This window comes from Danio rerio, chromosome 1 (genome assembly GCF_052040795.2).
Source record: "Danio rerio strain M-AB ecotype USA chromosome 1, GRCz13ab, whole genome shotgun sequence".
Lineage (NCBI taxonomy): Eukaryota > Metazoa > Chordata > Actinopteri > Cypriniformes > Danionidae > Danio > Danio rerio.
The window spans coordinates 2,431,034-2,442,978 of NC_141021.1; the positions used below are offsets into that span (position 1 = coordinate 2,431,034).

An 11,945-nucleotide genomic window follows, 5' to 3' on the forward strand; every position below is an offset into this window, starting at 1 on the left:
GGTTAATAAATATTGTACACAATAAACCATAGCGTTTACTTTATTTCACAAATATTGCAATCGAGACTGCCGAATGGGGAGCATTGCTTCCGATCGCCATTCAATATAATAGACTAAACAGTTTTTAATTAGTCATTATAGCTGATCAGTCATTATTATCTGACAATAATATTGCAAATACTCGTTTGCTGGCCTTGCTAAACGATCTAATTTGGACAGGTTTAATTTATATAATAGATTCATTTTTGATGAAGGAAATAATAGCAAGTTAATAAAGGCAATAATACATTATATGTAATAAAAATCGTTTTACATGTAACAAATGTATAACATTATATAACATATATATAGTATAATATTAATATTTGATAGTGTTTATTAGCTTAATTTTCTAATAATCTTTTAATTAATGATTTCCCACATTTAATACTGTAGTAATTTATAGTAAGCAATAAATTCTTTATAAACCAAAATTTAGCAATAGGAACAAATTAACTATTCATAAAAAATAAAAAAAAAACTAACAGCTGTGACAGTTTAGTAAAAGATAGTTTATATATAAACTTATAATTATAATCAGATAATCAGTTAAGATAATCAGTTTATAGCTATGTATATTGTTTAAATGATTAACTAGTAGGCTAATTTATTTTTAAAGTGACATATTATTGTTCGCTTTTTATATTTTACAACAAAGTGATTTTAACCAAGTATGATAATATTAAGATCTTGAATTAGTTTATTACACTTAATCCAACAATTAGACGGTCTATAATGTTTTCATTGTGTATATGAACAAAGTTGAGGAAAGTGTCATTAACCAATTATTTTTATTTACATAATTTCAGTTCAGAAACTGAAAATTCAATGAAATTCAATAGGTGGCGATAATGCTAAAGAGTTAGTCACCATATATGGTTTGCCTAAATCGTGTGTCCTAGATTGTGTGTGCCTAAAACGTGTGTGGTTCTGCGGGCCTTTCAGTCAACATCAAATTATATTTACTTCATTATTACACAATTTTATTGTGAATCATTAATGATTGTATGCTTTAGACCAGGGGTGTCCACACTCGGTCCTGGAGGGCTGGTGTCCTGGAGAGTTTAGCTCCAACCCTAATCATGACTAATGATAACAAGCATTAATTTTATTTGAATAATTCTATGCATTAGAAATGGAAAATGTTGACCTATGATTAATAAATGCTGTTCCAGTATTGTTCATTATTAATTCACTTTAGTGAATATTTACTTAATTGTAAAGTGTGACCCATAAGCGTTGAAATTACGGCTACTTATTGATGCACAATTACCCCAAAACTCTCTGCTTGATGGCAATAAGAGATTCTATAGGAGACATAATATTATTCCTCGTCTTTATTTGCATACATTACAGCAGATTCAGAGAAAAACACCAACATGTTCCACAACAAAAATACCAAATGACAACAGTCAGAAGTAAAGGTAGTTGAAAGATAGTTGAAAGCTCCAGTTGATTTAGTGAAGCTGAGATTTAAGGCACAGGAAAATAAGTGGAAAAGAGTTTGCATCTGTAATGAACATCCGCAGCTTCATTCATTCATGCCCTCCTCCTACAGAAAGCAGCACAGACTCCTTCAAGAACAAAAACAGGAAAATGATCAATGCTTTAAAATTATAAATCGAGCACACGCTATTCAAACACACTCCAAGTACTACTGCATTATATCTATACATATAACATAAAAGTCTTTCTAGAATTAAGCAAGTTAAATGCCATTTTTCACAACTCAGTGTGTTCCTGAGTGAATTTTTTTGTTTTTTGCTTAAGATACCTCGCACAATCGCAAATTGGATTAAAAAAACATTCTGAAATGCTATATTCTCCTAAGTTTGATGGTGTTTAGCTTGAAGTCTGAAGTGTAAGAGGCTTCAAAGATTGTATTTGGAAGGTTTTGAAGGTCATACAGTCTATTAGTTATTGTTTTTTAAGTTATTAACATATTTTACACAACACTCAATGCATGTTTGAGCAAATTGCTAATAAATATAAATGTACATCTCACAAGAAAAGGATTGTTTCTGTATGGGTCAAAGGTTCAAATGTTTAACAATATAAACAAAATGAAACAAAAATTAAACACAATATAATCTTACCACAAATCAGACAGATGACAACTATAACAGTCGAAAGAATGGCAATTAATGGTCCGTTTGTACCTAAAAAAAAAAAAACAATACAGTCAGCATGTAAACTCAGCCAGTGCTTTTAACTGCATGCTATAAATACTAAAACCAACCCGAAACCAACCTAAAGTTTTATTTTTTGATCATTTGCTTTACGAGATGTTCATGACAATCAGAAAAGTAATGATCTGTCGCTATCTGTGTTTCATGGCAAATTTTATTAGATTATTAAGGTTAAAAGTTAATGGGTAAATTGAGTTATAAAAGAGTACATTGGATTATAAATTTAGTTATTAAATTGCAACCTCAGTAAACAACAGATGTGGCCACAAGTACACAAATGTAAAGGTACTGTAAACATCCTATGATGTATTTGGGTGATACATTTTTGGTGTGAGAGGCATACCGTACAACTGTTCACAAAATGTGTTTTCATGTATTAAAATAAGCATTAAACAGTCTGATTATATATATATATATATATATATATATATATATATATATATATATATATATAAAAGCTCCTTAATATTATCCATGGGCAAATTAATAACTATTAATTACTTTTACCGACCTATTGTGAGCTACAATATAAATAATTGTATTTATTGTATAAAAACGCAGTGATCAATTCACATCTTTAACATCGAAAAAACTACATTACCCATGATGCTGTACAGAATCAGCCAATCCATGTGTCTACACTGCATTCCAGACAATTTCTTTATGTTGTCCCAACACAAATCGTTTAAGTTAACTAAATATTTTCTTTAAAGTTACGTGGATTGAACATAAAACAATTAAGTTGTCCCCAAAAAAAAAACCAAGAATTGTGTTGGTTCAACTCATTTTAAATAAGTAGTTTGAACAAGCAGCAAATATATTTTTCAGTGTAGTAAAATCAACCAATTCACTTAAAGGTGCGGTATAGGATTGGTGAACTAAGTATTGCAGTCCAAATACAAAATATTGGAGAGTTCTTGCTAGAAGGGATACAGCTTAAATAATTCAATTGTACATTACATTGTGTTGAATTAATGTCTATACCCAACCCTATAAACCTACCAATGTCAATGTCTATTATGATTTATATAGCACTATTTAACACAACCATAGGCTGACCAATGTGCTGCACAGCACAAATCACAACTGAGAAATAATGAAATTATAGCAAAAAACAGACAATTTTTATTGATAAACTGGCAAATCATTAACAGTAATACAAAATAGTCATCACTGTTGTATCGTGTTACAAAAATTCATGCTTTACTGATGTGCGCATTCCCAAGCATCTGCTGCTGTATTCCTTCAAGACTTATCGAATATTGAATGGGTTATTTTTTTACGCAATCGTTCCTCCGACCACCTGATGCACATGCAGGTTGCCGGATTGACAACAAAAGCAGGAGCGAGTGCCTGGAGAGCTTTACAATGTAAGCTGCTCTGTTTTTTATAATATTATTTGTAATATTAATACTTTTTGCTAATTTGAACGCACTTCATGTGTATTTTTATAATTCCAAATCTGCGTCTCATTTCGCAGTCTGCTGCTGTCCTGCAGAGATCTTTTTCTGGCTGCTATCACATACACTGAGACAGCCTTCATGACTGAAATGCCAAGCCAACCTATGGTGCTGAAATATAATTGGTTAAACTGGCAGTGGGCGGAGTTACAGTTATCAAAACAAAGACAGACATTTTGACACTGAACACATCTTACATAACTGATGTCAGCATTTGTTTCAAAGATAAACAAGTATGTTTACTTAGCATGTTTCTTAATTATCTGTAAATATATTATGGTATTTTTCTGCCTTAAAACATACAGCTTACCATAAAACAGCTTCTTCTCATAGACTGGATCACTGGTCTCCATGCTGACTGCGTTTTTCAGTGTACAGGTGTAAAACTCCTCAGGGTTACTGCTGTTGGTCACTTTGATGGTCCTCATATTAGGATCTCTGCTGTTTAGCGTCTGTCCGGCTGAGTTCTGCCAGATTACTGTACTCTTAGAGGAAGCTTCGCCCTCACAATTCAGAGAACAGACAGGAATGTTTTCCAGATCACAGTTTGTTTTTATATCAGGTTTGCTGACACGATCTGTAAATTATAATAGAAAAAAAAATAGAGAGCACCATACTTAGATTCTGGTCCAAATGTTCTTTACAACACTCTCAAAAATACTAGACAAAATCTGTCACTGGTTTGGGCCTTTTTTGTTTCTAACAGGTCCTTAAATGGTATATTAATATCATATTAATTCCATATTATTTACCTAAAAAGTATGAATGTGTACCTCAGAGTACTTTAAATGTAGAAAAGTATAATAATTAAACTAATTTAACTTAATAGTTAATTTAGTTTAATTTAACTAATTTAACTAATTTAACTTAATAGTTTAACTAAATGTACTACTGTCCACCTATATAGTACAAAAGTGTACCTATTGAAAAGGTGGCATCCCAGTGACACATTTTGCACCTTTATTTCTGAGAGTGAAAGCAATATTGACCGCAAAAATATTGATAAAAGTTGTGTAATTTATTATTATTCATTTCATAAAGCCAATTTTACTTTTATCAGCACCATTAAAAGTATTTGTTGACCAATTTGCTAAACAATTTGACCAATACGGTCAATAAATTGGTTTTAAATTATTAATTTGACTATTGATTTTTATCTATTGGTGTTCTAATTTCTGTCATTTCTAATACTATATATATATATATATATACATTAGGGTTGGGCATCTAAGCTATAATGCCGATCCGATACGCATCTCGATACAAAGAATACGATCCGATATATTAGCGATACATTTGTGACATATTGCGATGCAACACGATACGATTCACACTCATATCACGATACAATGCGATAATTCAGCACTAACTTATTAGATCAAGTTTATGAGATGATGTGAAAGAGGATGCTGTGCCATTGAATGAGTTTGATTATTTATAAACCAAGCAAAACCAAGACTTTTTTTTACAAACTGGCTTTTCTCTCAGAGCCAGAGTGTCAGTTTACAGTAGAGGGCCATTTTAGAACATATAGCACATATTATTTAAGTATTTTCAAGATAAACAGAATGTATAAGTGCAATATCAATTAAAAAAATATATTTATTGTATATATTTGCACTCTTTTTAACATAAAGGTTTAGCATTGCACAACAAGAATTGTGATTTAACTTTTCAACTATGAAAACAAGTTTTACAAAGATATTTTGCCACTGATTATTCAAAACTTAAGGTTGTGAACTAGCAGTGTTATGCTGCGTTGAAACATCACTGTCACTGTAAACAACAGGCTAATAAAAATATAACAAACCAGCAATCTTCTTGCTGTGAGGTGGTCAAACTACCCACTGTGCCACCGTGACACCCAATTATTTTTATCATTATTATTATTAATATTATTATTATTATTATTAAATAAAAATTAACAGGAGGAGGTGTTTAAAACCTTTGTTCTCCGTGACACTAGGCTGAATATCTTTGCAGATGAACAATGCAATAGCATTCGTTATTGGCGTAGAGCGAGCAGAACTGTTGCGCACGGAAAAAAACTTGCAATGCTTTTCTCACCACTTTTGGAGCTGGTAGCTACAGTTGAAGCAGTGCGAAAGCCGGGGATGCAGAAACACTGGAAGATGCTTCCACAACAACACCGTGGCGCTGCTTCAAGTGAGATTTCAGATTAGTCGTATTGCCCGCGTATTTTACAGATGCGCGACACATTTAGCAAATTGCATCTGTCCTGTCAAGTCGTCCATCCTTAAATCCATACTGTTGCTTGCCATACTTTAGATTTAAAACTCAGTGGGGAATAAAATGTTTGTTTTGCTTCTCGCGCTTTCTGAGGGCGCACCACTAGCTTCATCCGCACACCTGATACACTGAGTTGTGAGTTGTGTGTGCACATCCGCAAATCCGTTGCTAAGGCATACTTTATGTAGGTCGATTAAATTATGCGCCAAAAACAGGTTGACAACACTTGTTAATAAATAAAAAATACATTCTATATTAAAAATATAAGCTGTATCTCGGAAAAATCGATGCATCTCGCAAAAACCGATGTATCTCGATTTGCTTCCAAAATTTCATTCGTCCTCTGCTGCTCAACCGATGCACTCGCATCGTGCCCGCGCATGACCACGTATCGATACATATCGGTTAATCTTCCCATCCCTAATATACATACATACAGTGCATCCGGAAAGTATTCATAGCGCTTTACTTTTTTCCACATTTTTTTATGTTTCATAATTTTTTATGATTCTAAATTGTATTAAATTTTAATTCTTTATTCAATTAATTCATTTCCTCAACATTCCACACACAATCCCCCATAAAGACAATGTGGAAAAAAAGTGTTTGAAATTGTCGCAAATTTATTAAAAATAAAGAAGCTGTAAAATCAGATGTACATCAGTATTCACAGCCTTTGGCGTGAAGCTGTAAATTGAGCTCAGGTACATTCTGTCTCCACTGGTCATTCTTGAGATGTTTCAGCAGCTAATTAGAGTTCACCTGTGCTCAATTCAGTTGATTAGACATGCATACACCTGTCTATAAGAGCCCAGGGTTGACAGTGCATGTCAAAGCACAAACCAAGCATGAAGACAAAGGAATTGTCTGTAGACCTCAGAGACAGGATTGTCTCGAGGCACAAAGAAAACATTCTGCTGGTCTGAAAGTTCCAATGAGCACAGCGGCCTCCATCATCTGTAAGTGGAAGATGTTTGAAACCATCAGGACTCTTCCTAGAGCTGGCCGGCCATCTAAGCTGAGTGATCAGGGGAGAAGGGGCTTAGTTAGCGAGGTGATCAATAACCCGATGGTCACTCTGTCTGAGCTCCAGCGTTCTTCTACAGAGAGAGGAGAACTTTACAGAAGGACAACCATCTGTGCAGCAATCCACCAATCAGGCCTGTATATTAGAGCGGCCAGACTGAAGACACTCCCTGCCTGGAATTTGCCAAAAGGCATCTGAAGGACTCTCAGACCATTAAAAACTAAACTCTCTGCTCTGATGAGACTCAAATTGAACTCGTTAAAGTGAATGCCAGTTGTTACGTTTGGAGAAAACCCAGGCACCCCTCATCACCAGGCTAATAGCATTCCTACAGTAAAGCATGGTGGTGGCAGCATCATGTTGTAGGGATGTTTTTCAGCAGCAGGAACTGGAAGACTAGTCAGGATAGAGGGAAAGATGATTGCAGCGATGTACAGAGACATCCTGAATGTAGACCTGCTTCAGAGTGCTCTTGACAGGAGCGACAGTTCATCTTCCAGCAGGACAATGATCCAAAGCACACAGCCAAAATATCAATAGAGTGGCTTCACAACAACTCAGTGGACATCCCTGAGTGGCCCAGCCAGAGCCCAGACCTAAATCCTATTAAACATTTCTGAAGTGATCTGTACATCGTCGCTTTCCATCCACCCTGATAGAGCTTGTGGCATCATATTCAACAAGACTTGAGGCTGTAATCGCTGCCAAAGGTGCAACAAAAAAGTATTGAGCAAAGGAGTACTGATGTATATCTGATTTTTCAGCTTTTTTGTTTTTAATAAATTTGCAACGATTTCAAAACTCTTTGTCATTGTCGCATAGTCATTGTGAGGTACTGTGTGTAGAATGTTGAAGAAATAAATGAATTAAATCCATTTAAGAATAAGGCTGTGACAAATAAATACTGTATCAATACTTTCCAGATATATATATATATATATATATATATATATATATATATATATATATATATATATATATATATATATATATATATATATATATATATATATATATCAAAAAGATAACTAACAACTAGATAACGAGTTGTTGTTTTTTTTTTACATTATTTTTATTATCAGCATTTGTCCCAGCTCAAATGCATTGGCTTTGGATTCTGAATTATTATTATAATATTAAAATAACTTTTGTTACATACAGTACACTTGACTTAAATACAACACATTAGTTTCCAAATTTTGTCTGTCCAGGCTTTGTATTTGTACATTTTTATATATGTTTCTAATATTTTCATACTGATTTTATTTTTGTTGTGTATTTTTGGTCATTTTAGTTCATGTTAAACTTAATAGAAATTAAACACACTTCCTTGGACTCTGAATAAAATAAACATTTTGCAATAAGCATTTAAATATTTATTAAATGAATAAATACATAAAAATAAGCATAAAGAAAATTATATATTTTTTCCAAATATAAATAACATTTGCTGCAGTTTCTCTCACCCATAACAGTCAGGCGGAAATGCTTTCTCTGCTCTTTACTGTTGATGTCAATAGTGTAAACGCCAGTGTGTTTGAGCTGTAAATTTCTCAGAGTGAGCTCTCCAGTGTGTTTGTTCAGACTAGCGTGGGCTCTGAAGTTGTGGTTGGGAATTTCAGTTCTGCCATCATCCTGGTCCCATTCAATGACTTTCACAACAACTCCAGCATTGTTTCTGTGCTTCCATATAATGCTGCTGGTGCTAGGAGGCGGAACAATCGGAGTGAAAGTAACATCAGTTGTCACAGCATTCGTCACATCATCACCTGTAAATCAGACAATCACGGTGATGAGAAATTACACTGTATTAGAAATGATACTCATTAGAGAACTATATCTGAGCTCAATCTCTATTTATCATTATTTAAACCAAACCAAAGCTGTCACAATGCAGTCTATTCTTCATTTATATGATATTTAATTAAACAGAGTGATCAAAATATACATTTAAGTCTGTTTACTGTCATTTTAAAACACCTTTATTCTGTTTAAGCACTTTATTAAACATAAAACCATTCAATTTAATTAGATTTTAATAGAAATACATTTTATTTTAGTGTTTTACTTTAATTAAATCCTAAGGATGACTTATCCTTCAGCAAAATTGCATGTTTTATTAAATATAATCCTATTTATTTGTATTTGTTTTACCATTACCTTCAAAGCAAAGCCTGTTTAGCCATTTTTTGTCAAATAATCATTCAGTTCCAGCTTTCATCCCCATTACAGCACTTTGTATACGCATCTAAACACAAAACTGAACATTTACCTGAAGCAGATCGCCAGAATATCAACATCCAGAGAATATTGGTCCCCCTGAAGAACATCTTCACACTGTTTGTCCTCCTCTGGATCGATCTCCTGTGTTTTCTGTAAATATGTAATGTATTCCTGCATCTGTGAGTCCTTTGAGCGCGTATAACAGAGCGCTTTTTGTTTGCGTTAGTCTGTAGGATCAGGAGTTCAGTGACACTGTTGTTTACTGCCTCTTGTGGCAGAAAAGATGTGTTAATGTGACACAAAAGAAAAACGAGAGAAAAAAACCCTCAAAATAAACGTTGGGAAAAAGGAATATATTGTTTATTATTTTTGTCTCTTTTTCTTTTCATTAAGGAATTATTTGTACTGCTTTAATTAAAGGTTATATATTAACTGAACTTCTGTATGAGTGTGATATGCTGTGCATACTAATTAAGCTTTTATGCAGAAGTAGATAAACACTTGTCCAAAATTAACTCAAGAAGAAACTGTGAGCACAGAATTTGCAAGTCTTGTGCTTTTTAATGTTGTGCAAAGAATTTATAGAAAAAGAGGACGTATGTCTGGCCAATGGAGGACTGGAGAATGATTGACAAGTGACGAATTTTACTAAAATCCACCTGTTATTATCAGCTGCCTAAAAACACAGGGTTAAAAACTACCCAAATCGGTTTGTTTTTAACCCTACTGCTGGGTAAATATGGGACAGAACACATCAGGGGTTAAAATAACCTAATTGGGTTATTATTTTTACCCTATATTGGTTTTCTACTCAATAATTGGTCGTTTTTACTTAAATATTAGGTTAATTTAATCCAAAAAGGCCAGCGAAAGATGACCCAATAATTGAGCTGTTTTGACTTGGCATCACTGTAGTTAGTACGGTGGGGGGTGCGCAGCTTTGATTACAGGTGTACTTTTTTGTATAGTATAGACTACAGACTTTATTTAAGTATAGACTATTCAGTTCTATACTATATGAAGAGCATTTCAATATTTTATGAGGGTTGCTGTATACAAAAATAACATTTTGAAATATTTATAATTATCGGCCAATATATATCGGCTTTCGGCCTCCAAGTCTGAAGAATTATCGGTTATCGGTATCGGCCGAAAAATTCATATCAGTGCATCCCTAATAAATACTTCATTTTTGTTTCCCTTATCATCGGTTGTGTGTTCTCATTTTCATCCAACATCATTAAAGACTCACTGAATGTTACGTCTCATCTAATTTAATAACTTAATAACTTAAACACGTAACACCTGTTTCAACTCATTTTTCATTTATTCATTTTCTTGTCGTCTTAGTCCCTTTATTAATCTGGGGTCGCCACAGCGGAATGAACCACCAACTTATTCAGCAAGTTTTTACGCAGCGGATGCCCTTCCAGCTGCAACCCATCTTTGGGAAACATCCACACACACACACACTCATACACTACAGACAATTTAGCCTACCCAATTCACCTGTACCGCATGTCTTTGGACTGTGGGGGAAACCGGAGCACCCAGAGGAAACCCACACGAACGCAGGGAGAACATGCAAACTCCACACAGAAACACCAACTGAGCCGAGGTTTGAACCAGCGACCTCTTGCAGTGAGGCGACAGCACTACCTACTGCGCCACTGCGTCACCACATTTTTATATTTATATTTTAATATTTTAAAATTATTTTAATAAATTTTACTTTCTTGTTTTTGCTATTCTTGTTTAAGTTAGAACATGCAACCTCCACAAAGAAATGACAACTGGCTAGCAGGGAATTGAAACACTGGCCGCGTCCGAAACCGCTTACTACTTACTAGGTACTGCATTCTAATTTAAACGTACTACTCGACCAATAGAAAAGTGAGTTCTATACAGAATGAATGTGAAAAGTATAAATGGAATTCAGACGTACTACATCCACCATTTTGGCATGGTCACATGACCTACCTGCGTCCGGTGAGTTGCTTCAGTCCCATTCATGAATTCTCTCGCGGGCCATCATGGGATAGCGCAGCGTGCATGAAATGTGCATTTCAGAATCTCACCGGAAACAGTCATCCAGGTACTTCTAGCATACTGATTTTCGAATTTTATGAATTCAGACATACTACTCGGCTCGCATACTGATTTTAGCATACTATATAATATATAATGGAAGTATGCAGTTTCGGATGCAGCCAATGATCTTCTTGCTGTAAGGCAACAGTGCTAACCACTAAGCCACCGTGCCACCCCAACTTCCAACTCATTTTCCCAAAATACCTGTCAAAGTAAGGTTTGTCACAAAACATGCTTCCATTTGCTGAATCTCAGAGGACGTTAAAAACATCTTCAACAGGTGTAGGATGGCCCTCCTATGCCATGAGATGTCTGTCACTGCAATGCAATGCCTCCTACGCTCCTGGGACTAATCTAGAATGATCAGCGATGACGTCAATGTGTTACGATTACCACGTTTTTCCCCTGTTTTATTTACAGTGATATGACAGGATGTATTCATTACAGCTGCCACTCTTGCACACTGGTGACTCTGCACTGCACGCCTCCAGCCGCATGTATTGTTCCGGAGAGAATCGGAAAGCAACTTCATCTTAAACATTTTAAAATACATTTTTGGGGAAACGGTGGATGCGGTAGTACTCTAATATCACTCAAGACTAATATGAGATTGAATACAGTGAGCATGTTACATCCCTTTATAGGAATATGTCCTATAACACACTA

At 34.5% G+C, this 11,945-nt stretch overlaps 1 protein-coding gene across 6 annotated transcripts in view; it reads right to left on the reverse strand.

Annotated features, from left to right (window-relative positions):
- Nucleotides 1-1,361: 1,361 nt before the first annotated feature.
- LOC103911757 (carcinoembryonic antigen-related cell adhesion molecule 5) overlaps nt 1,362-11,945 on the reverse strand; it is a 41,189-nt gene continuing 30,605 nt past the window's right edge. For 2 of the 6 annotated variants that reach the window (XM_087235028.1, XM_087235026.1), the window contains 6 exons: nt 11,484-11,633; nt 9,238-9,338; nt 8,432-8,734; nt 3,999-4,265; nt 2,136-2,198; nt 1,362-1,613 (listed from right to left, as the gene is read on the reverse strand). In XM_087235028.1, coding sequence (XP_087091154.1) covers nt 1,579-1,613; nt 2,136-2,198; nt 3,999-4,265; nt 8,432-8,734; nt 9,238-9,338; nt 11,484-11,512 — 798 coding nt within the window. In that variant the 5' untranslated portion in view covers nt 11,513-11,633 and the 3' untranslated portion in view covers nt 1,362-1,578. 6 annotated transcript variants of the gene reach the window in all.